The sequence below is a fragment of the Pholis gunnellus genome (genome assembly GCF_910591455.1).
Source record: "Pholis gunnellus genome assembly, chromosome: 21".
Lineage (NCBI taxonomy): Eukaryota > Metazoa > Chordata > Actinopteri > Perciformes > Pholidae > Pholis > Pholis gunnellus.
This window is the reverse complement of record NC_136548.1, coordinates 15,038,474-15,065,177: the sequence shown is the minus strand read 5'-3', so window position 1 is coordinate 15,065,177 and position 26,704 is coordinate 15,038,474. Positions and strand designations below refer to the sequence as shown.

The 26,704-nt window shown below is 38.8% G+C and overlaps 2 protein-coding genes across 2 annotated transcripts; one reads left to right on the top strand and one right to left on the bottom strand.

Moving 5' to 3' along the window:
• The first annotated feature begins 1,598 nt into the window (after nucleotides 1–1,598).
• LOC306712753 (5-hydroxytryptamine receptor 3A-like) lies at nucleotides 1,599–9,571 on the top strand. Its single transcript, XM_079182164.1, has 12 exons — nucleotides 1,599–1,643; nucleotides 2,136–2,216; nucleotides 2,645–2,746; nucleotides 2,834–2,994; nucleotides 4,302–4,346; nucleotides 4,464–4,573; nucleotides 5,761–5,930; nucleotides 6,127–6,284; nucleotides 7,697–7,907; nucleotides 8,017–8,187; nucleotides 8,269–8,342; nucleotides 8,561–9,571. The coding sequence occupies exons 1-12, from the start codon at nucleotides 1,604–1,606 to the stop codon at nucleotides 8,798–8,800; spliced, it is 1,563 nt and encodes a 520-aa protein (XP_079038290.1). The 5' UTR covers nucleotides 1,599–1,603; the 3' UTR covers nucleotides 8,801–9,571.
• A 903-nt stretch (nucleotides 9,572–10,474) lies between these two features.
• On the bottom strand, nucleotides 10,475–16,598 carry lrrc59 (leucine rich repeat containing 59). Its single transcript, XM_079182542.1, has 8 exons — nucleotides 16,554–16,598; nucleotides 16,272–16,393; nucleotides 16,036–16,095; nucleotides 15,148–15,306; nucleotides 14,433–14,537; nucleotides 14,262–14,334; nucleotides 13,543–13,734; nucleotides 10,475–12,782 (listed from the first exon to the last, which is right to left on the bottom strand). The coding sequence occupies exons 2-8, from the start codon at nucleotides 16,371–16,373 to the stop codon at nucleotides 12,502–12,504; spliced, it is 972 nt and encodes a 323-aa protein (XP_079038668.1). The 5' UTR covers nucleotides 16,374–16,393; nucleotides 16,554–16,598; the 3' UTR covers nucleotides 10,475–12,501.
• Between the last annotated feature and the right edge of the window lie 10,106 nt (nucleotides 16,599–26,704).

The window sequence follows — 26,704 nt, the reverse complement described above, 5'->3', positions numbered from 1 at the left end:
GGCCACAGTAGGATGAAGTGTACCTTTGGCTGCATTCATTCAAAATCCAACACCTTCCTGCAGGTTCGTGAGGAGATGTGGATGTGTTTAGCTGAGGTTTTTCAAGAAACCGCAGTAAAACAATCGGAAAACGTTTCATTCTTTGACAGAAGATTGAAACTTCAACGCATCACTTCCCCAACATACTGTATTTCAACATGGGAAACTTTTCTGTTTATTTGATATGGACTCACCCTACCTGTTTGTTTCTACAACTGAAGCTTGGTGACATTTTAGAGTAGATTTAATGTTTTATATATTGATTTATTTCAAGTGACCTAAGCATTGAAACCATAGAGTCTAATGACAACATTGGTAATGCTTTCATTGCATTCAGTTGCATTATTGTCAACACTGTCTGTAACTTTCACACAACAAACACCGACCTATCCTTATACTGTTTGCATGTTTAACTGCGTGTTACATCAACATTTAATGCATATACACAGTATAGATAGCTCTGGTTGTGTTGTAAAATTTTAGTACACTAATATAACATTCGATATTTGCATGTGTCCAGCATGCAATATGCACAATCTTATGTATTACAGGTTGTCTAAATGATTGCAGGACAGTTAAAGATCACTCTGTTTTCCTTTGAGGAAATGCAGTACAATGTAGTTAATGCCGTTTGCTTCAGCCTACATTATGTCATACATACATTATTTATTTTATGGAGCAGTTCTGTGCAGTTTATACAATCTTGACTTTGAAAACGTATATCAGACTCATTGTATAGTACAAATACAGAACAAAGTCTCCTTTTCTCCTTAAACAAACACACGCATTCGTGTTTTTGTCAGTTGTGGGGACCACTGTCTTTTTGGTGACTTGTGAGAACCACCTATTGATAGGACGTCATTTTGCAGAAAACGCACCTAAAGTAATAAGCTCAGTGACACCACTGAATTTTACATTTTCAATTTTGTACAGAGCATGTTAGTAATGTCGTCGTGAGCATGTTAGCATACTTATGTTAGCATTTTGCTAGAAAGCATCGCTGTGCCTCAGTAGAGCATCACAGAGACGTTGTTTTTTAATTACCACAAAACAAAGAATTCATAATTTATTACAGCTCTATGTACCAATCGCTCATGGGTAAATTAACCCTTGGCATGGTTGCATTTTTCTGGAGACTCCCTCTACTTTGCAAATGTATCACAAGTAGTGATTGTGAGGAGCAAAATGTTTGGTGGTAAAAGAGTAAAAATGTTATGAAGAGATGGGAGAGTAACCAGTCACACCTGAGATTAGTTGTAGATTAGTTGTTGATAAATATAAACTGTAGTTTGTTAGTTTATACATGACATAAGATTTATTTCAGACAAAGCACCTGCATTAAACTTTGTTCGTTGAACAGACGGCTAAATGTGGAGGATGTTTTTATTGCATAAGGTGTGTTGCTATTGTTAGACTGAGATAAAAAATACAAACACAAAGGGTTGGCCTTAAAATGTTCCCGTCCCTCCTCCAATAAAAGGAGGGGTTATTATTACTGCATTAAACATTACCAGACATCACAAAGGACAGGGAGGCTCATCAACTGAGCAGATCTCTCACAGTCATGATGCTTGCAGGTTTGTTCTTTCTGCTCCTCGTCACAGGTAAGATGTAACATTTCTGTATGATGGATGCAGGTGGGAAACATATTTTGCCACCCCAATACACTTTTGTTTATGATACAGAATTAATAAAAATACTACAAATAATAATACTATAAGCAACATCTATTTCCTAAAACTTTTCAGTGTGGTAAGTGGATAATTCAGCATAACAGGGACACTGTTATTGAACGTTGCTGTTAAAATGTTTAATTGTAGTTTTACAGGGCTGTGAGCTCCACTAACAAAATCCCACTCCGCTCCATTTTTTTAGGGTAGAAGCAAACATCTTAAAGACTTATATCTGAAAACTCACCAGAGCTCAGTGGGAAAATATGTATTTATTCAAAGGAAAAATATGTCAAAACCTTTTAGCAAAGGCAATCTAAAAACACAAAAGTTTCTTGTGTTCTGAGAGAGGTTTTGTTCAATGTTAACAATTTAAACTTCTGCAATTGAATCATGGTAGAACCTGTACACCTTTCTTTTTGTCAGATGGAAGAACCAACAATTCCTCAGAACATCTGGACGATGTGAATGGTACAGACATGGTTGACACAAATCAAGGATATGAAGGTATATTTTACAGAAAAATGTAAGAATACATACGATACAGAGAGCAGAGGATAATTGTATATTGTATCAAGTCTGACTTTTACATTTTCTTTTTTAAACTTTTTTTTTTTTTTGCTGGTGGATTCGCGGGCCACATTAAATGGCGTGGCGGGCCGGGTGTTTGACACCCCTGACTTAGAGTGTAATTTATTTGGAGGTGCTTCCTAATTTCAAACGTGTTACCCCTTTACTTTCTGTCTTCTCTTTCCTACCAGTAGCTGTCCGGTATTGAATTGGTTCCCCATGTGCACAGAATATTTACATAGTAATTTGCAAGCTATATTGTGAAAAGATTCTTTTGTTCTGAGAGACTTTTTGTTAAATGTTAACAATTTAAACTTCTGGAACTGAATCAGGGTAGAACCTGTACACTTTTTTTTTTTTGTCAGATGGAAGTGCCAACAATTCCTCAGAACATCCAAATCTTCAAATGACCCATGAGGACGATGTGAATGGTACGGACGTGGCTGACACAAATCAAGGATCTGAAGGTATAATTTAAAGAAAAATGTAAGAACATTTGATTTCTTTACTATATTACTAAACTTTCTCATAGAGAATATGTCATGATGTTTTAGCTGTAGATGGGAAATCCTCCAACAATGAGTGCTTCCATCGGGATGTTTATAAGAGCTTGAAGCTGACCAAAAACAGTGACAACACCATGGTCCTGCCTGGAAGTAATAAATCACCCTTGCAGATAAAGCTGGAGGTACTGCTCTATTCCATTCTAGATGTGGTAAGTTGTTGCTTATGATTAAAAATTAAAATTTCTTGTTGAAGTTATATTAGTTCCAATTCTGTTTGTCTGTGATGTATCAGGATATTATAAAATCAAATTGTATCTACTGGAAAGTTAGTCCATAGGCCAATGATCCCGTAATTATTATTCTGTGTTTAAGCATCAACATGTGGCAATTTATGAAGAACTTTATAATTTTGCCTCACATTAGTACGCATCATAACCCTGGACATTCTGCTCTATAGCATTCTGAAGGTAGTAAGAGGTTAGAGCTTTTAAGTTATCTTATCTATTTATTATTTAATTCACTCTCCCAGGGAGGATTTCATAGTTTTCCTAGAATTGGTTGCCAAATTAGTGAATAAACTGCATTTATAAAGTGCTTTTTTCCAAACTGCTTTCCTACTTTTTCAACAAATTAGTGATTGTGTTAGTGGAGGGGCACGTAACAGCAGCATGAACGTACTGAAGGTAGAGAGACGATCAAATTTAAGAGAGACAGCAGCAAGATGATCAGCTGACGATGTAATTGTGTCGCTGTGCTATTGGATAGAAGAGACCAGCTGATCTAAACAGCTGATATCATGATTGACAGCCCCAAACAATCACAGCAAAGAAAGTATGAGTGAGCATGACTGAGAAGTGAATGGCATATGTACGAAAGAAATACGGGCTTAAGCATGCAAGAGTATAGTCTTCCTGACTGAGCTCATGCTAGAGCTTCATAAAGCCCTATGCTGCTGCCTCTTCCTCACTTATAAGTTCACTCGTCTCTTCAGTCTATTGGCGTGAGAAACTGTGACCTCATAGATTTGAAAATGTAATTAAAACACCAAAGCCTCGTCTTATGGTGGTGATATATGGTGATTTCTATTCATGTAAAATGTTCTGTTTGCTGAGTTGTTGTTATCACATTTAACTGTGATTGGCACAGCTGTTTTATAGCCATTAGACCAGTGCTGTGACTGTCTGAGAGAGTATTTAATAATCACCACACCCGCTGATCTATATTCACCTCAACCCAGCACTTTTGCACGTTGCAGCGCTGCACATAAATTAAACAAAATAGAAGGTGAGCATGGAGATGCTCAGACAGTCCGTACACCTGAATTCAACTGAGGGTGCAAAATATTAAACTGAGTATCTGCCTGATCTGGAGGGCCTGTTAAAAACGGTGTCATCTGAAATCTGATGTTTTCAAACTTTTAGAAACTTGTATTATCACTGAATCTGTGCTGAGTTTTTATGACAGTTGTCAGGATGTCTGGCTGAAAATCTTTTAACACATATTTGTTTTCTCACAGAACGAGAAGGACCAGAACTTTATTTCCTACATTTGGGTTTATATGGTGAGTTCTCTCGGACAAAGAAAACACATTTTGATTGAACTAATTCCCACCTCTCACTTTTTTGGGAAACTCGATTGTCTTTTGTTTCAATGCACTTTCCTTTGTTTTCCTCTGTAGCTGTGGAACGATTCTAGCATTTCTTGGCGTCCTAACAATTTGTGTGATATTTATAAGATTCATCCTCCTTCGAGTGTATTGTGGACGCCAGATATAACTATTGAAGAGATGTAAGTTTGAATCTGCATACTCTCATCCTCACAAATCCACTAATGCCCACAACAGTAACTGGTGGTGGAGCATCGTGTCACTGTTTAGAAATCAGACATATTCAGATGCAAAAACATGTTTAATTTATTTACTATACTATTTATTGCAGACATGTATTGTATTTTAACTGTGTCAGTGAATTGGTGAATAGTCCTATATATATATACACCGTATATAAACACAATAGTGCAATTGGTAACATTATTTATTACATTGGTAAAGTAATTGTTATGTTGAATATCATTGTGTTCAGTGATCTTGATTTAGTTTAAGAGCTAAGAATAAAAAGTATTTTTTTAATGGAGCTACTGAGGTTTTCTTTAAACGTTAGCTGCAGCACAATATGTACTGTGAAACCCTCCTTTCATTAATTATACAATAACTAACCAAGTATGTTATGAGGGAATGTAGTGTGGTTGTAACTTTTGGTAAACAGCAACCACCGTGGCTACACGTAAAAAATGTTCAATGTTAAAGTCTATTGTAACAGTAGTACAAGTACAGAAGAGTCATAAACCTCTACATTATATCAACATTAGCCACCATAAGATACTGTACCGGTCATACCAGACCAACCAAGACGGCAGAAGCAAAAAAAAACTGAGTGTATTGAATTGAGCTATTTTGTTTCTCATGAATTTAAGTTTTCATCTGTAAAAAGAAGAATGTGTAATTTCTTCTTTTATGAGTTACTAGTCTCGTTTTAAACAGTATTTAGATTGTAATTTATTTCAAGTTGCTTCCTAATTTCAAACTTGTTACTCCTTTATTTTCTGTCTTCCCTTTCCTACCAGTATGTCCAGTATTGAATTGGTTCCCCATGTGCACAGAATATTTACACAGTAATTTGCAAGCTGTATTGTGAAGTGTTGCCAAATATTTTAACCAGTGTCAGCTTCATTGTGGGAACAAGCAGACATGTGATATGATTATACATGTGTAGATGGTGTTTTCTATGTCAAAAGAAACAATGGGTGACATTTGGACTTTGTCCGTTATAACATGCAACAAATGTCTCCAGGCAGTGTTGAACCAGTAATATTGCATTTACATGGTTTGGTGGTTCATTTTTGTTATATTGTATAGTGTTATAGATAACACATTATGTGAAATTCAGCTAAAAGAATTTGTGTTTGTTCTCATTCAGGATAGAGAAGAATAAGGTGGTTGAGAGTCCTTATCTCTCCATTATCTTTCATGGACTAGTCTATAGTAAGACCAACATGGTGGTGATCAGCAGCTGCAGGATAAGAGTTTACAAATTTCCCTTCGACGTTCAGAGCTGCAACCTAACTTTCAAGTCCATGGTACACTCTGGTGAGCCCTTAACCTGTTGTGTTCAAAATTTTATAAATTTCTCTGCATTGTTTATGTGTTCTTATGTGTGTGTGAGTTTGAATGTGTGTGCTTTAATGACTTTTACAGTTTCTTGTCACTTGAAAAAACATACCATAAAATCCTTTGCTAACATGCAAGGAAACCTTACAGTTTTTTTTTTAATCTCCCAACTAAGATAAGGAGATAAAGCTTGATATTTATTCAAATACCAAATGGAGCATTGAGTGGTCTCTCCAGAGGATGACCCAGACCGAGTGGCTGTTCATCAACATGACCGTCAGCAGAGAAACTGTCAACAATTTTGACTTGATTCAACCCGTGTTAGTTTACACTGTAAGTATCTCTGGATACAGACACACACACAGAGGTGCAAAGTAAACGTTCTACGGCCGCCTCACTGTCATATAAGCATCAAGAAAATTGCAAATGATTTGTGGAAAATGTAGAGAACAGATGAATTAATAAATCTTTGTCAAGAACAAAATATAGGAAAACTAAACAAAACAAGTGAGTGATAGATAAATAGAAGACAAAGTAAGTTTTGATTCAGATAGCACCCTCTCCAGGATCCCACCCAGTGACTCAAAGAAGCCTGAATTATCCAAACAGCTGTTTGGTGCATAAGCCCATACAACAGTCAGGCCCTAACGTAGATCTTCAGTACACCTGACATCCAGCCTTGCAGGTAGTGCTCCAAAAAGGCAGCAGCACAATGTCACATCTTCAGGCTGAGCCCAACTCCCCTCCTAGAGAGCCGTGGTGTCCACTTCCAGCAGAGGTAGCTCTTTCTCAAAGTCGCTGATTCTTACGTTTTGTTATAAATTCATTTCAGACCTCTCACCTGCTACTGATTTCACTTGGGTGACCCTAACAGGAGCTACTGTCCCAGATGTAACCCTCTTAGAATCTGCAGAATACTCAAATACTGTGTTGGACCAGGGCCTATGTTCATAGGGAGAGGTTTATAGAGAAGAATGGACACACAAAGGAACAGGAGCCACACAATGGTTTGACTTCAAAGAATATATTGAACCTTGTGAAAATAAAAAATAAAATATTTTAAATTGACATATATATATATATTATACAACATTTACAATGCTCTTCTCGACATATTACTCAGCACATTTCCATTGAAATGTGTAAAAGTGTCTCTGAAATGCAGTGTTCCTTCAATTTGTTCCTTTCCAGTTCAAGTTCCTTCCGTGTTTCCTTATACATTCGGTTCAAATAGTCAACAGTCAGTTTCAGTTCCAAAGTCAAAAGAATAAGTCAAGTAGTAAGATGTGTTGCTTTCTTAATCCTACCACACTGGTGCACTCAGGTGATGAGAAACGAAGAATGTATCCTAGTTTAATGAAGCTAGTTTAGCGTAGCCTCCCAGAACACTTGTGGAGCCTCAGCTGTTTTTTGTTGTTCCAGTTCAGAGGTCACACAGACCGTTGTCTCATAGTGAGCGCAGAAAAGATTATAGTTTCTACAGTTTAAGCTTCTGCATTTTCCAAATGCACTAGTATTATTCAAACGTATTGTTCGGTTTCTAAGCCTCGTACCGAAAGGTTTAATATGAATACGTATATAGTTACAGCCCTATAAACGAATAATAACCCTAGCTGTGGCACCATCATGAGGTTATAAGGTGGTATTTCAGCAGTGAAGGCTCAGGTATAAAATGCACGGCCCGCCACTGGGTTTAGCCTTTGACGAATGTCAACATTGACTGACCTCTGAGCATCATTTCACAGATCACCATGAAGAGGCGGCCTGCCCTCTACATCGCCAACTTCTTGGTACCGATCCTCTTCTTCTTGTGTCTGGACTTGTCCTCCTTCCTGATCTCAGACACTGGGGGCGAGAAGCTCAGCTTCAAGGTCACTGTGCTGCTTGCCGTCACTGTGATGCAGCTTATTCTCAATGATATTCTGCCTGCCTCTTCAAACAGGATTCCTCTTATAGGTAAGGAAGGTCAGAGTCTTGCCTACACTTCACAAGAGCAGGAACAGCACATGTACTGATGCATGTGTGGTTATTCGTCCACATTAATGATGCTGCCTTCCCTCGTTAGTCATCTTCTGCATTGGGATTTTTGGTTTGATGATGGTGAGCCTCCTGGAGACAATTGTGGTGATGCGTCTGTTGGAGAAAGACTCTGCATCCCAAGCCAGTAAGGCAGATGAAGACCAAAGCCTGAGTGAGGACTGTGGAGACAAAGTTGGCAAAGATAACTGTTGTACAGGTGAGATTAAGCACAAATTCTACAAACCTCTGATTCAAATCTACAATCTCTACTGTCATTGAATCAAACGTATTCTTTCAGAGTTGGAGAACAAGACTCCTTCTGTCTGCAATGTGTCTGTTGATGAAACTCAGTCCAAACAACTGTCCAAAGAGGTGAGGATTGTGTTGCATTTTAAAAGATCTGTTCACCTAAATTAAAAAGCAAAACAAAGAAACATAAGAAAGTATAAAAAATCTTGAAGGACTCATTTGGATGAACCAACCCTTTTAATCGCATCACAGTGGACAGAAAAACAGAATATCAAATGTAGCAGTTTGCAATCTTTTATGGTTCATAATCTCATTAATAATCTACTAAACCACTTCTGCAGGACAACAGCAGCCAACCGACTGAGGAGTTCAATGCTTTGGAGAAGATCTCAGATGAGCTGAAGGAGATGGAGAAAACACTGACTCAGGTTCTTAACAGCACGAAGGAAGAAGGGAAGCCCGGCTACTGGACCAGAGTGACTAAAATAATCAACATAGTTTTCTTCTTCTTCTATGTCACAGCTGTCATTGTGTTGTTGAGTGTTCTCTCTATACTATGGTACAAACCAGAAGACCAGTAGTGCTCGTTGAGTTGTTAAGTACTCACACTCTGAATTGGTAGAGTTTTCGATTTGGGCGGTCACACTGAACTCAAAAAACATTGAAATTATGTTGCGTTAATTATATATTATCAGAAATAACATTTTAAAAACCTTTGACGAACAGTTCTAATAATTTTACAGAAAGTATGTGAACATGGTATCGATAAATTACAGAACTCTCGTCCTCAACCCCCCCCCATCGTGCCCTACCGTGTGTCTCACAATTTGTCATATGTCGGTCATAATTTCTTCTCTGATATTCTACTGTATGATGTAACGTATACGTGTTTTGGCCAATCACAGATTTGCATGATAAATATTACATTAAATTGTTAGAAGAGGTCCCGCCCTAAACGAGACAGCAGGAGCCCGTCCTCCTCTGTCCTTAATTACTTTCTTTCCTATCCTGCAGGTGTCATGGTTTAAGCATTCTAATCAGAATTTCAATAATGGATTTTTTGTGTGGATTATACTGGGATTTGGTAATGGTTTATTTCAACTAACTACATTTTTTAAATGTATTTTGATCTTTGTATTGCCTCTCAAAAAACAGAGTATGTACTCTGCCTCTGATGTAGTCAATGTCCACTGTTTATTGAAGGATTTTAGTCTGTTTGTCCATTATACTCAGCATGCATACTATATAACAAATGTACAATTATTTGAAGACATGTAAATGTGTTTAATCTTTTATGGTTTGAGAAATGTAATGTTGTCTTATTTATGGAGTTTTCTATATCTACATCTTCAATAAAGTCTTTATGTATCATACATGCTCTCAACATGAAGATAATTTTAATATTTATATCATGATGTGTTTTCTTCTGAGGAAATAAAATGTAGTTAATGTTATTTGCTTCAATCAATCAATTATTTTTCCAAGTTGCTATGATGTCCGCTGCAGGACTACATTGTCTACAGATGGATGTAAGAGAACACATCTAAAGTAACAACCAGAGCACCTCAGCTGACTGACATTCATTTTCTAATATTATATTGTTATGTCGGACCAATACATTCAAAGCTATACATTTCTGCTACATTTTTGTATACATTTGGTGGTTTTAGCTCCACTGGTGACGTGGCTCAGTGGGTGAAAAATAATCCTAATGACTTAGTGATCCACTGACTTTTTTTCTCGCGTGACATTTGTGGTTTCGATTGAAATGTCTCAAAAACTATTGGAAATTTGGTTTCGACAACCATCCATGTCCTTCTTAGGGTGAGTTGTGATAGACTTATCCTCTAGCGCCAGCATCAGGTCAACACTTATATTTGTTTCATACTTTGGTTAACGATCAAACACCTTCAAACTGTCCTAGCCTTCCATTCCCTACATTTAAAGCTGGTGTCTCTAAAATAGAGCATTGGAAACTATCAAGTACCTAAAGTTGACATTGAATGCCTGGAGAGATTCTTAGTCTTGTTTACTTATTCTTAAATATTTTCCTGATTTAAATCATATCTTGGCTACTTTTAGGTTGGATTTTTATTAAGGCAAAGTTCTGTTTTCTATTGTGAAGACAAAATTAAAGATTCACCAAAATAAAGAAAATTCATCCATTGTGTTAAGTTAAGGCCGAACTTAAGGTGTATACACCACCATTCTTCTTTTGTTACAAAAACAGACAACATTTTCAAATATTTCTTGCAGTGCATAGCCATTTATTAACGCAGACAATGTTTGAGAGCATGGACGAAGCTGCAAGAACCACAGCAGCAAAGGGAGCCCCGACAAATGAGAACAAGTAGCATTTCAAAAGATCAGTTAAACTAAAAGAACAGATACATAATCTGCCAGTTGCTTTTTACATTTTTAGTTAAGAGATTACAAGTGAGGCATTTCAGACTTTGGATCGCTAGCTCAATATCAGCACTTGGTCCTTATTACGCCAATATGATTTAGGGTATTTGAGCTAGAGTGAAGTTAAATGTACTCTTAAAAAAAAAAAAAGGACCATGATTCTGTCTTTACAAGTAATATCCCCTTAACAACTAAACATGTATACTATATTACATTACAGATAGCATTTTTGCTGTGATTTTTGTACTTTTCTTCCATGCAGCCAGTGGTTTCCATTTTGTCTGTGCAGTATTTAACTATAAAGTGAGGAAACTATGTCTGTCTGTCTGTGTATTCTTTGCCGAACTGTTTATCTGATCTACGTCACACTTGGCGGGCGTGTTGCTGGGGACCCAAGGACGTGCAGTGTCAAAGTTAGCGCAATTTGGACATGCGACACTTCAACATAAATAAACCTTGAATAAGCAAACGCACACGTGCTCTGTAGAGCAGCGGGGGCGGAGTTTCAGGGCCTGTTGTCCGCTGCGGGCCTTCACAAGGCACGACTCATTGTAGTAATAGTTAAAAATCAATTTGCAGACTCCTGAAACTTGGTACAGGTGTGTAATCCATCCATCACAGTGAGCATCAAGTCTGGATATTTGTGTTTAAACTTCAGAATATTTTTGTGGTAAAGTTGCTTACATTTGGGTTAAAACATCTTGTTACAGTAATTAAAATTTAACAGAATTTATTGCAGACTTGATGTTGACCGTGATGGATTCAACACCTTTAAAGAGTTACAAGAGTTTCCTAATTATTTTTCAGACTGTACAGAAATGAATAGAAACCAATGAGTGTAGGGAGAGAAGGTAAAAATATATCCAAAAAGTCTTAAACAAAACAGAATTCTTTTTTTTAAATGGATATCTGTAATGTAGACAGTATTTCTAGCAAAAAAGGGGGCTGATCTTTTCAAACGGTTTGTGCACTGGGACATCAGAGTCTGACTGATTTCGGATTTTTGAAGCCAATAAAGATATCAATATTTTAAATACAATTTTAACATAAATTTGAGCTGAAACAATTAGTCGCTTAATCGTTTTGTCGATTGACAGAAAAATTATATATATACCTATGTTTGTAAATCAATTCATCATTACAGTGAGCTGGACATTTTGCTCTCTGCTGGACAAACTATGTAATGACAACATCTTTGGCATTTCTGGACTGCTGGAAGTTAGCTGACATTGACTCACATGACACTATTATACCTGTGATATGTTAAAGATCCTCTCATGTATCAGTTGGCCTCTAGTTTACATGACAGACGCGTGTGTGTGTGTATTAGCTGTGAGATTGAGCTGGTTTGACTGATTTAAGACTATAAAAGACAGAGGAGGCCGCAGACGACTGAGCTCTACATTCATACAGCACATGCTCAGACTGCCACATCCAACACTGGCTTATGCTCAACCCTGACTGGCAGTTAACATGTGACTCGACACTCCAGTGCAGCACAGACAGGGCCACCTGACATCTCTCAAATACAACCCACGCTCCATAATGCACCAAAACACAAACCTGGTCAAAGTTTGATGAGGAGAAATTTAGGACGATGAGTCTTTTTTCTTTTCTTTTTTTTTTAAACAGACAGTAGTACAAAGAGGGTACAAGCGACAACAATTCCATAGGAATTTAAGAAGATTTTAACACATCCGTCCACCCCCCTTTGTCTATCTGTACAGACGTTCCACCTCCCAGCACCAGAAACAGGGTGAGGGGATGCAGGTTTGCCCATCTTAATGATATTCATGATTTCAGCATTATTTAAAAAAAATCCCAGGTGGGAGTGGAAAACCTGCAGCTCTGGAAGTTGATGGCGGCAGAGGACAGTTTAGTTCTTGGTCGCTTGTGTAGATTCAAGAAACTCCTTTGCTGCAGACGACAGATTTTGCACCAGCTGTCTGATCACGCCCTCCTGCTCTTTGGCCCAGGATAAGCCGTCGTCCACTGCGACGTTGACGGGCACACACGCAGCTTCCTTCTGCAGGTCGGTCAGCCTGCAGGCGGCGGCGACTCCTGCCAACCCCAGTAGCAGCAGCAGGAGGAGCTTGAACATCAGGCCAATGAGCGAACGTTGAGGTTTAGGCGACGTTTCCACAGCAGCCTTTTTATCTGCGGAGATAAAGCGAGAGTGAGTGATGTTAGAACGACTTCTAAAACACAAAAAAAAAATCTCTTAACGTTTTTTTCCACCACCAAAGAATCACAACCAAGTTGGTGTCGTTTCACAATGCATCTTACAAAATCCATCTTTGCTTGCCGTTTGTTTTCTAGGTTTGTTTTTTCAACATCACAGATGATGAATGTGATGCTTTATTGGCAACTGATGGTCAAATGGCAGATGTTGATTTATCCTTGAATGCATCAGTCCGATGCACTGGAATGTATCAGCGCTGATTCTAACATCTTAATCTTATAACCGTCTTTAGTAACAACAATCTACAGACAGATTTCACTGCAATGTATAAGTCCTGTGCCTCTCATTTTTTATAGGTGTTGGAAATATTCCAACAAGTTGTCTGCACCTTGTTATAAAGTGATTTCGTAAAGAAGGTATTTGAGTTCTCAACCCCACTGACTTGTGATATTATTGATCCAAAACTTGAGTGTTTTTTTTACCAAACGTGTTTGTGATATTTTGCTTTCAAAAGAGGGTTTCAGGTTTCTTTATTTATATCCCCATTAATAACAGGTCTATTTCTCTTTTCAAGAGCACAATACACAATGTTAATAGCCAAAAGCAACCGTTGAATTTTAATGTGTTCATTCTTAAAAGTTAAATAATATGCCAATAACTTGACTGTGATAAATTAGTTGTCAGTGGAGGTTTAACTTGGTAAAAGAAAGACATGAAATATCCCTTTAGACTCACCTGCTGCCAGTCCGTTCTTTTTCTTCTTCTCCTCGCTCTTCTTCTTCTGTTGTTCCCGCGCAGCGACGGCCGCCATCTGAGCGTTGTACTCTTTCCTCCTCTTCTCCTTCTCCTCCGCCTTCTCCCGCTTACGAGCCTCCTTCTCTCTGGCCTCCCGCTCCCTCTGCTTCACCTCCCTCTTCCTCTCCAGCTCTGATGGAGGGACGCATTTAGAAGAGATGCAGTCAGACATTAATATAACTCCATTTCTGGTTTCCTGCCATCATGAAGTGAAAATGCACTTCATCTTCAGCCGATGAAACTCCTATGAGACTACAGAAGCACAATCATTACTGGGAGCCAGAGAAATGTAATTAACATACTAGTCTGAGTCAATATTAATTTCTGTATCTATATAACTTTGTTTAGCAGAGCTGTGTTTTCTTCTTCTTTCTCAAGACCCCGTTAGGTTGGGAGCAGCTGGACTAAATTAGCTAACTGTACATAAAGTACTTCAAACTAGCTGCCTCTTGGCCTGCTACATGAATGAAAAGCTGCTTACATGTCAATGCAAGAGCACTTATAATCTAATGTCACATACAAATCTGACCAGACATTCGAGGCCAGTTTTCACTAATGTGCCAGAAAAATAATTGTGGTTCGATATCTAGCCCTTTTGATTAAAACGCGGTTAATCTGAGGAAAATATTTTGAGCATCAAATAAAAAGACGATTCTGACCTTTTTCCCTCAAAAGGCGTTTCTCTCGTACACGATCAACCTCGGCCTGAAGACCTCTCATGTGCTGCAGAACCTGGAACAAAATCTCCGTTAGTCTTCTCTTTCTCAATTCAATTCAATTGTTTAAATTCAAAAAGGGGCTTCATTGGCACATTGCAACACCTGCCTCACCTGGGTGGCACACTGTTTGCACTGCTTCTCATCCAGACAGTCTCCTGCTGCCTTGGCCAGGACGGCCTCCAGCGGGTTGTCCTTCAGATCCAACCACTTCAGACTCTGAGCGCAAACAACATTGGTATCAATCAATCAATTCGGGCTGGGCAATAACTCAATATGATAATGTGTCGTCCCTTAATGGGATCACATTGTGATGAAATCATATATTGAGATATCGTGATACACGGTTAAATTGTCAAAATTGATAATAACAAGCACATACTAACTCAAATTACTCATAAAATCGGATTTTGGACTAAAGTTCTTAATTCAATGAGAAAATACAAAGTACTTTAAATTAGACTAAGTAATACATTCACGCAAAACCATGTGGTTATTTCATACGGACTGTTTATTCATTGAATATGAACATACTAAACCGTGATATATATATCTTAATCGAGATATGAAATGACCTGTGAGTGTCGTGATAGATTTATATCATCCAGCCCTTGTATCGATCTTCAAACTTAATAAAGTTTAATACTGTACAAAAATATGTGTTAGAAGGACTATCTACTAGATCAGCTTCATTGTCTAACTGAAGTATAAACACCTAATAGCAGCTGCACAGCATCGGTCTTGATATTACAGACATTGAGGCTTTATGTTGCAGGATCAGTAAATATAAATGTAACATGAGCAAACAGTGCTTGTGTCCGACACCCACCCGGAGATGAGAGAAGCTGACGGGCAGGACACTCAGCTTGTTGTTGTACAGGTCCAGATGTTGAAGGCTGGCCAGGTTCCCCAGGTCATCTGGCAGACAGGTCAGCTGGTTTTTACTGAGATCCACCTTCACCAGGTGTGTCAGGTTGCAGAACTCTGGCTACAAGAAGGAAAACCGAGCCAAAAGAAAATAAGAGCTCAAGTCCTGTGTTAGTGGCAACGTTGGCAAATCTGCAGGTAAAGTTTAAGGTTAGCAGGCTCACTTCATTTAGAATAAAACGCATTAATTTACCGTTATTAATGAAGAACATTTTAATTTTGACCATCTTTGAGAACCGGTGAATTTTCCACTGCTTTATATTCAACATAATGAAAAAGCCAGAAAGAAAAGAACTTGAATTTAAAACGGCCTCCGTCTCAAAATCCCTTATTTTTCAGATTACAGGCGCATAAAACAAGAAGTAGTCGTTGCATAACTTCAACCGCCGTCATGATTTAGCACAATCATTGATCCTTTAAAAACCCACAATACAACTAATGTATTAAGTGCGTTTAATTTCCGATCTAGGGTCCATAGGATCACCAAATACATATGAGGGGTTACGAAATGATTTAAAGGGAAAAAGAAAGAATTCAATGTCACGTGTTCGCTTGACTTCTGTCTGGATACATTTACCTCTTCAGGCCTCTAAAGATCCTTAAAACTAAACAATCAGAGGATGTATTGTCACTCTATGGAGGAACTGACCACAACTCATTCCCACACTGAAAACATGTACAAAAAAAACAAAACAATAATGTGTGTGAAGGGGTCACGAGCCAAACAGCTTTGGTATCAATAGATCTGGGGGTAAAAAGGTGTATTTTAGTGCAGAATGTTTGTACTTACAGGAAGGGAGGTGATGTTGTTGCAGGACAAGTCCACGACAGTTGCTTTGGTGAATAAAGCCTGTTATAAATCATAGCATGGGTCACTTTGGTTGTAGCAGTAAATGTACATTTAAAAACATGCAGCCACATCATGGCCAGCCTTGTGTTTAAAGTGAAAGCACATGCATGTGATGGTATGAATGTTGAATTAAGATTTGCACGCACAAACAGACAGGGAGGCGATGGGTAACTCACCAGCTCTCTGACTGGCACCTCGGTGAGGTTACTCAGGCTCAGGTCCACTTCATTACCGCTGATTTTATCCTTCAGGTTCAACACTTTGCTGTTTTTACTCATCCTGGTGTCTGAGGTAAAGTCTGTAACCAGAAAGGAAACATACTGTGGATTTATTGTGACAAATAAACACCGACACAAAGGCATTTTGAATACATTGTAGCAGTTAGTACTGCAGATACTTCTGACGTGCAGAGAGCAGGAAACCCCCTCTAACGTTAACGTTTTGCACGATTTGCTCACCTGTTACGAAACGGTGTTGAAGTGTGACAAACGAAGGAAATAAAATGAGTGGTCTCAACTTCGTAATGTGAAGAAAGTTAGCGGAAAAGCTCTGAGACGTTGGTAAGTACGTGTTTCTTTTTTTTTTTGGGCAGCACTGACTGCCTCAATGAAAATCCACGTCACTGATTGAAGCGAAAGCGCGGAGCCGTTGGAGCGAACAGCGCCGCCTGCAGCCCCGGAGGACACACCACAACTACAGGACATGTACACGGAACAGCACGTAGATACATGTAAATATACAATTAATGCAATATTTAAAAAACACCAACATAATATGCATGCATATACATATACACAGCTACATGCCACTTCTTGTAGTTAACAGTATATATTTATTGCATTGTGTATATTTTGGATTTGCATAAATGCACTGTATTCTCACTTTTTTTCTGCACAACAATTTCATGAAGTTTTATTTGATCTCTGTCTTTTATCTTTTAATATCTGATCCATTTTCAGCCACGTCACAGTTTGGCATCTAACCAGAAATGCAAAAGACATTTAAGTGTCTACAGAGAATAAAATATGGAATAGAATAGCATGTTGCATCTACAGTAAGGGTTAAGAATACACTAGAGATATACAGTACGGACATGGTAAGCAGTGCAGGTATATACAACAATTGCACAAAGAATTTGCCCAAAATGTCTGATGAATAATTTGCTGATAAACCAACTAAAATTTCAGTATTTGCAATTTCGCTCAATGTTTTGGTTTTCTGGCCTATAACTTTACTGCTTTGGTTTACTCTCACCGCCCTCACATGCATACAAAAAGAAAACAGGGAGTCGTTATTATTTTTTTTAATTTAATTATATTCAACACAAATTTCACAGGTAGGACCCGTTGAGATCGAGCATCTCTTTTACAAGGGTGACCTCTCCAAGACAGCAGCAAGAGCCACAAGAAAACATAGATGTAGGAAGTAGCCCCACAATGCAGCCTTTTAAAACAGTAGTAGAATGACTTCTGTGGCTCTGGAGGACCCAAATTGCTCAAATTACCACAAATCTTAAACAGAAAGCCTGCTTCACAAACTGTGGGGCTTGATGGTAAATGGACTGTACTGGAATCTTCTGTACAAGTTCTAGTCTTCCAACTGCTCAGAGCGCTTTTTACACTACATGTCATTCACACCCATTCATACAATGGGTGTGAATTAATGCTATCCAAGCATTCACACCCATACACAATGGCACAGCCTTCGGGAGCAATTTGGAGTCAAGTGTCTTGCCCAAAGACACATTGACTTTGACTAAAGGAGCCGGGGATCGAACCCCCAATCTTCTGATAAGGGCTTGATGCTGACCAAGGACTAAAAGTCAGGAGATTAGACTTAGATAAGATTCCTACAGGAGCAAAACAAAGCTGTGAGAGCATGTGTGATGTGAATTGACTTTCACTTACGTGCATACTTCATTGTGTGAATATTTAAAATGTTTAATTGTACTTATTTTTATGTTTTTGGGTGGATTATAACGATTGCCCATATAGTAGTTTAGTAAAGATCTATTTATGTAGGACTACATGCAATTTTGTTAACACTTGCATGCATTTTTTTATATTCATTGGTGGACTGTGCTTATAAATAAGTAAGTAAGTAAGTAAAATGTAATTATAGCACTTTTCACAGACAGCGGCGGTATTTGAAAGAAGAAAAAATAAATAACACAATGTGACCATACAAGGGCCAATCATTTACAAGAACAGTTTTTAAAACATGGAACATATTTAAGAAGGCACAATAAACAATAAAATACACAGTAAAAACATAGATTAAAAGCAGGCCTAAAGCATGAATTTTACCCAAACGCCAGTCTAAACAGGTATGTCTTCAGCTGATTTTTAAATGAAGTCACAGACTCAGCAAATTGTAGGGGGGCAGGCAGAGCATCCACTTTGGTGCTACTGCCTCAGAAGCTCGGTCACCACGGGTCTTAATAAGGCGTGTGCGTGGGACAGACTGAAGATATCTGAGTATGGGGGTGATGTGAGAGTCTATTTGTCCTAGTGAGTAATTGGAAAACTGGATTACCTGCAAACAGTTAATAGCAGACGTGCGTTACAATAATCAATCCGAGAAGAGATAACATAGAAAAGATGTATGTCCAACCCTTGATGGCATTTTAAACCGTGTTTCTGCTCGACTCGTCTCACATATTGGTAGCAGGTTTTTTTCTATTCTTTAAGCTGCCACGTGAAACTTCCATCACATAATCTTCAATGAGACAATCTTTCATTATAGAGATTACATCGTAACGTTACATCCTCGTACGTAACACACGGGCATCATAGCTTCAGAGAGACACCTTTTTAAGTGTGTACTCTTTCTAATTACATATTTTCACAGTAATATATAGTTTTATGACAAAATGCAATTTTTTTTATGTGCAAAATTATATTTTAAATTGACAAACATATGTGTAATTCACCCTCTAATGTGTCACAAACTGAAGGGGGCTGCTTGGTGGAAATGCAGCTTAAGTTTACTAGAATATTACAATACAACATGTGTTTGATGTGAAACACTGTGTAAAACATGCAGATGGAGCTTATAGTTAAAATACCACTGAATGATTAAAAACTACCCGAACAGGCAAATACACCTTTTATCATGAGCTTTGCTAAGGCGGCAGAACAAGAAACGGATAGTTAGGATTCGGTATATCTCGGCCAGATGGGAGTTGAATGTAAGATTTGTAGTGAGTGACACCAAAGTTGTTGTCAGTCATCAGATGGATTGGCATAATATTCTGCACTAGTCCAACAGAAAAACATACAATACAAAAACACACTGTCAGCTGTGACATAGAAAATGAAGAAAACTTTGTTGATAGTTTTAGCCACTCTGGTCCAGTAGCCGGGCTTCCCTTCTTCCTTCCTGCTGTTGAGGAGCAGAGTCAATGTTTTCACCACCTCGCTCAGCTCATCTGAGATCTTTTCAGAGTCAGAATCCTCCGTCAGTTGGCTGCTGCTACCCTGGAAAATTAGTTAAAAATAAACTGTGGTTAAATATTGTGAATATTTAAATATTTGAAATTCACATTTTTGTGGAAGTTAAAATATGAAAACCATCCAGCCATGCCATTATAAGCCCCAATACAGGTAGGCTCATCGATAATAAGATGCAATTCCAGTGTCATCCATTATAATCATGGAACGTATAAATTTAGAGGGTATTATCATACCTATATGCCAACAAAATCTCATATATAATCTAATGAAAGATATAATTTGTTCGTTTTCTTATACAACTCAATGAAACAGAATTTTGCGTGCATTGTACTGTTTTTAATAAACAGGTTCGTGAACGACGTCTTCAGGGCGATTTGTGCAAACAAGGGGGAAGTTACTTAATTAGGTCATGAAAAAAGCTAAAACAGTTGTGGAAGCTGACTTTTCCATATTTGCCCTCACAGTCCTCACTCAGGCTTTGGTCTTTCCCTACCTCGTTGTCTTGAGATGCAGAGTCTTTTTCCAACAGATACATCACCAAAATCGTCTCCACGAGGCTCAGCATCATCAAAGTAAAAGTCCCAATGCAGTAGACCGCTGAAGGGAAAAGGCAGTGTCGTTAATGTGAACAAATAACCACATATTGAATCAATGTATGGGCTGTTTATGCTCATAAGAAGAGCAGTCCAATGAAGTATTGATTCAGAGCTTATTTACCTATAAGAGGAATCCTGTCTGAAGAGGCAGGCAGAATATCATTGAGAATAAGCTGCATCACAGTGATGGCAAGCAGCACAGTGACCTTGAAGCTGAGCTTCTCCCCCCCAGTGTCTGAGATCAGGAAGGAGGACAAGTCCAGACACAAGAAGAAGAGGATCGGTACCAAGAAGTTGACAACATAGAGGGCAGACCGCCTCTTCATGGTGATCTGTGAAATGATGTACAAGGGTCAGTTGAAGTTTAAAATGTATCAAACGCTAAATCGAGGTGCAGGTATGTAGTACACAACAAGAACAACATCAAGGTAACCCGCCCTAACCTGCCCCTGTCTACAACAGTGGTGCCAGAAGCACAAAACCTATGGAGAAGATGCATTGTCTATGTCTATTTGAAATTTCATAGTGTTAAGTCAAACGCCTTAACATTTTCTTGAGGGAGGACCCCAAAGTTACCCTCCACAAACATGAAAAAGCTTAATATTGAGACCTCTGTGCAGATAGAATGAATGCTTCCTGCAAGTTACACCAGTTGAATAAACAAAACGCAATATAATATATGAGGGTGGTATATGATCGGCGAGTGGTAGGATGCGGACAATCCGCATATTCTCCTACTTCTGGACCTTTGCCAATCACATACCTGTTTAAAGACTCACACAATTGAAAAACATCAGTAAAGTACTTACTTACTTGAGACACACAGAGGTGGAAATGAATATTTAACGTATACTTTCCACCTCTTTGTGTGTTTGTATCCAGAGATATACTTACAGTGTAAACCAACATGCTTTGTGTGAAGCCAAAATTGTTGACAGTTCTGTTGTTGATGGACATGTCCATGAACTGCCACTCGGACTGGGTCCGCATCATCTTGCGAGACCAATCGCTGTTCCATGAGCCACCTAAGTTAACAAGCTCTATATCTTTATCTGAGGTGGGAGATAAAAACAAACAAATTATAAGGTTTCCCTGCAGGTTAACAAATGATTGTATGGTATGTGTGTTCAGGTGACAATAAACTGTAAAAGTCATTAAAGCACACACATTCAAACTCAAACAGACATGAGTACACACACATAACACATACAAATGTATACAACTTTGAACACAACAGGTTAAGGGCTCACCAGAGTGTAAGACAGACTTGAAAGACAGGTTGCAGCTCTGAACGTCGAAGGGAAATTTGTGAACGTGCATCTTGCAGGTGCTGACCACCACCATGTCGTTTCTATCTATGACCAAACCGCTACTGTTAAGGAGGAGATACGGCCTCGCAAGGGCCTTGTCCTTCTCTGTCCTATATGAGAACAAACACAAATGCGTTTAAATAAATTTCACATAATGTATTATCTATAATACTATTGTCACGACCCGGCTCCAAAAGCCGTGACATGAAGGGAGACAAAACGAGTTTAAAGTAATAAATACACATTTATTTAAAGAACCAATAACTGAACTGAACTGAACTGAACTGAACTAAACAAACAAACAATCAAAACAAAGCAGCAGCCGTGTCCTCCAAACAGGAGGGAGGGAGGAGAGGCGCACCAGCCAAAGAAGAGGGTGCTTCTTTATAGCTGGCCACTTCCAGCAGGCTCAGGTGGGGCTCATTAGCTGCCGATCAACATCCTGCAAGACAAACTGACAGGAAACAGACACAGACCCCTAGTGGAAGGGAGGGGTCGTCACACTAAACAACACCATGAGTGCAATGAACTAAAAACCACCAAACCATAAAACTGCAATATCTCTGGTTGAACACTGTTTGGGGTCATTTGTTGCATGTTATAATGGACAAGTCCTAATTTCTCCCATTGTTTCTTTAAATATAGCAAACACCATCTACACAAGTATGAACGTGTCACTTATCTGCTTGTTCCCACATTTGTACAATAAAGCTCACCCTGGTTAAAATATTTGGCAACACTTCATAACACAGCTTGCTAACCCAGATGTAGGAATGGACAAGAGCAAATGTAGACGAAAGGTTGATAATAGCGGTTTTAATTACGATAAACTATGTATTGTTTTTTTCAATCAACGTTTCCACGTTAATTACATTTGATCGCCTGGTGGTTGCGCACGCTGTTTTGCCCGACACACTGCCAGGGTGCGTTTTCGAAGCGGCTAGTTGCGGCTAGTTGCGGCCAGTTGAGGCGAGTTCCGGTGTGATTGGGGCCTTAAGGGGCTTGATATAACCGGTACAGTATCTTATGGTGGCTAATGTTGGGAAAATTGAGATAATAGCGCTTAATTACTGAAATCACAAAGTTAGTTTACTGACTTTATGACCCCCTTTACACCTTGCATTAAAAAGCGTTTCATATCCAGATTGTATCATTACAATACCAACTGTATTAATATGTGTTTCCAGTGTCCACATTGAGATCTGATTGAGATCGAGCACTGCCGGAGAGAAGGTGCCTATTGCAAGAAGACATCAGCCTAAAATCGATTCCATATAGCGGGAGACGGCTCTGGGGTACGTCTACACTTGTTGAGTGAACGGAGAAGCGCTGAGAGCTTGCTGCCCTTTGAACACAAAAAATTGGCACTCGGGATTCCATAGCATCACATATTTCCTCTCACATAGTTGTTTTATGAGGAATGAAAACTCAAAAGGCTTTGACACTTGTGATCAACGCCTGATCACCTCTGGAGGTGGTTTGGTCAATGGGATCACAATCCAGACACCAGACTCCTTTGATAAAAACATAATTTTTACCTTCCAGAACTCAGGAGTTGATGGTCTACCGCTGCCTCAATTAGTTTGTTTATGTTATTGTGACTTTCAGATCCAAACTAACTTATTAGTACATTGTTTTTCTTCCGTGCCGTCACTCCTGCTTCTCCAAACTGGGAGCAGGCCGACCACCATTACTGTAATTATTATACTAACTATGGTTAGGTACCTGATATAACCACATTAGCTGGGCTAAGGGCTTCATATGTAGCATTCTCATCATGCAGAAACCTATATCAGGTCACATGAGAGAACGTTTTTAGATGGGCTTGGGAAAATAGCATTTGGACATGATTTAAATACATAAGGTACACTACTGTGAAGCTACAGAATGATACAAAAACATAATAATGAACCCACCCTTTGAATTACCCAGTGCATATTAAGAATTACAGTTCACAGACAGGAGACCAATAGAAAGTCTAAGAGAAACAAGGTGACAAGACTGATAATCTGAGAAATTTAGCCAAGTATCGTATAATTCATTTTTATTCATGTTATCAAAATTATTGTAAATAAACAAAACATTTCAGTTTTTGTCATTTCTAAACAGTAACATGATGCTCAACCACGAGTTACTGTTACTGTAGTTTGTGTGGATTTGTGAGGGTGAGAGCATGCACACATTAAAACTTACATCTCTTCAATAGTTATATCTGGCTTCCACAACAAACGCATAGGAAGATAAATCTGTGAAATACCACAGAAGTCATCAGGATTCCAGGAAAGGTCGTCACCCTGCCACCACTACGAGAAAAACAAGCGGTGAAATGTGTTTCAATAGGTTGTGGAAATTCAATGAATCAAAAAGTGCTTTTTTCTTCAGAGAGAACTCACCGTATCAATCCAGATGTAAGAAACTAATGTCTGGTCCTTCTCGTTCTATGAGCAAAGAAATATTTGTGAAAATCTGTCCAAACAGACATGTCATGAAACTTAACACAGATTCAGTTAAGTTTATCAAGTTACAACAAGTTTGTAAACATCAGTGTTCTGATGACACAGTTTTGAGTCGGGGCAACTCACAACACAATACTATCACAATGCTTTGCCCACGATATCGATGGTAACACAACATCAGATATTTCAAACGGTGTGAATCACCCGACCACATGAGGTCCTTGGGTGATGAGTCCAGTAATATGCAAAATCAGCCATGGACAGACAGACACAGAGATGCACATGCACACACGCACAAACACAACTGAACACATAATCTCTTCCCAGGCTTACACTTGGCAAACAAACAAAACAAAACCTATAAGATGCACAGACATGCCGCGAGTGGGCAGCGCCATTTCTATGATATCCGGTTGTCCTGTTAGATGATTTTACAATGTTTCTGTTATGTTACAAGCAAACACAGAAATGGAGCCAATATAACCTCCTTGACAAGAAACAATAATTGTAATTTATAATTCTAAGCAACGACTTACCACATCTAGAATGGCATAGAGTAGTGCATCCAGGTAAACTTGCGTGGGAAATTCAGCACTACCAGGCCGGGTCATGGAGTACAGCTCATTGTTTTTGGTCACGTTCAGGTGCTTCAACACATCTCGATGCCTGCAGCTACCACTGGAGGAGTTCCCGTCTACAGCTAAAACATCACAACACATTCTCCATGAGAGTTTACTCTTATAAGGAAAGAAGTTAGGAAATGTGATGCTCTTAATTTTTCCTCTAAATTACAACTTCAGAGCACCCTTGTTTGAGTTATGTTCTCTCAACTACTTGTCATTTAGAAAAATATGTATTCACTGCTGTTGAATTAATCAAATAAATGTGATCATATCTAGCCCAAATATATACCAGCCTTCTCTCACGCTGAGTTTGTTGAGATGTTCTGCATGGCTTCTTAACAGTGGGATTGTTTGAAATGATGCAGTCTGAATTTAGCCGTTGCCTTAACTTTCAATCATTAAATATTAATCCAGCTCACAAATAGCTGCAGTAATATTTCAGTGATTGTGGTCACTTAATGATCACTATCAGATGGGCGTCGGCCGGCAAGTGGACGAGCACTACTCAACCACAAAATGACTGTGGGCCTTTTTACAGTACGCTTAGTCTAAATAGGCTCTCCATCTGAGATCCATATATACCACAGAATGCATGTTGATAAAATTATGATCAGTATAGCACTGAAAAACATATTCATGTGCATCAATTTGAGAGTTCTCTCAGAATATCCTTATATTCAGTCACCAGTTGTTTACAGCTAAAATAAACCCAGTGTAATAGAACATCCCTGCTATAAATGCTACTACTGTACCGTGGGAGTGCTACCTGGTGCTTTTGAGTTGTATTGCATGATACTGAGAATTGTATCTAATATTTTGTCCACCATGTTTCTATCAATGAGAGTAGGCTAGATATTAGAAAACCTCCCATTTAAGCCCAATACCATTCAACAGGCCCACAAAATACATCTTATTAAGTTATCCTAAAGTGTGAGTCAAAATTTCTTTCAAACTGTTTCAACGAAACACAAACATTATACCAAATATCTCACTCAACCTCTAGCGTTATCTAGCCATGCAGATAGATTTGAGTTTAAATATCCAGGTTGAGATATCTGTCTCTGAGGAGGATGGAATCTCTTTAGTGGTGATCACAGCAGACATAGAGATGTCTTTATTTGTGCGTGTAGCACACAGAGATGCACATGCACACACGCACTAAAACGACTGAACACATAATCTCCTCCCAGGCTTACACTTGGTGGAGATAATAAAAATGTTTAACAAAACAAACAAAACAAAACCTATAAGATGCGGAGAGCACGGACTCGCTGCTATTGGGCATTGCCTTTTTTAAATATTATCCTGTTGTCCTGTAATATGATTTAGCAATTTCCTGTGACAGAGAAATGAAGCCAAAATAACCTCCCAGATAGAAAATGATAATTGTAATTTGTAATTATAAGCAACCACATATAGAATCGGATAGAGTAGTGCATCACGGTAAACCTGTGTGGGAGAATCAATGCAACAGGGACGGTGTGAGGAAAAGAGAAACCTTACCAGTGAGGACGAGCAGAAAGAGGACGCCAGCGAGCATCATGAGTGCAGGACCAGTGAGAATAAAACGTCTGTGAGAGGTATGTGCTCTTCAGAAATATTACCCAACGCTTATCTTCACACTGGAAGAGGGCTGGGCAAACTGAATGACCAACCCTTTGTTTTATCTATCTCAGTCGTCGAAAGCAGCAGTTCACAACCAGATGTACTCCAGGTTGTGCATCTGCAGATGCAAGAGAGTACGTGGACATTTGGTGAAGAATAAAATGGGGTGTTTTGATGATCTACTGGTTTAGGCCCATACTGTACATGTACTGTAATCGCAAAGTCCCGCCCCCCACAGCTGCTGTCAGAGCTATGTTACCATGGAGTCTACACTGTCACTAACTGCACTCCCTGCAAAAATATTTAAAAAAAATATCACCTTTTTTTTAAACAGAAAAAAACAAATTCAGAGAAAAGCAACGAGAAAGTTGTGAAGGATATATCTAGGATGTCTTTCAGCGTTGCAGGTATCTGGTTGGGTGGAGCTAGATGTCAAGGAACTAAAGGCAGCTGGCCGGTGGTCACTCCAGGGTGAGTCTACAATCTTTCTTGCTCGCTTCAGGGTCCTTGAAGCGAACAAGTCCTGGAGGGACGGCAGATTGCAGCCAATCACCCTCTCAGCAG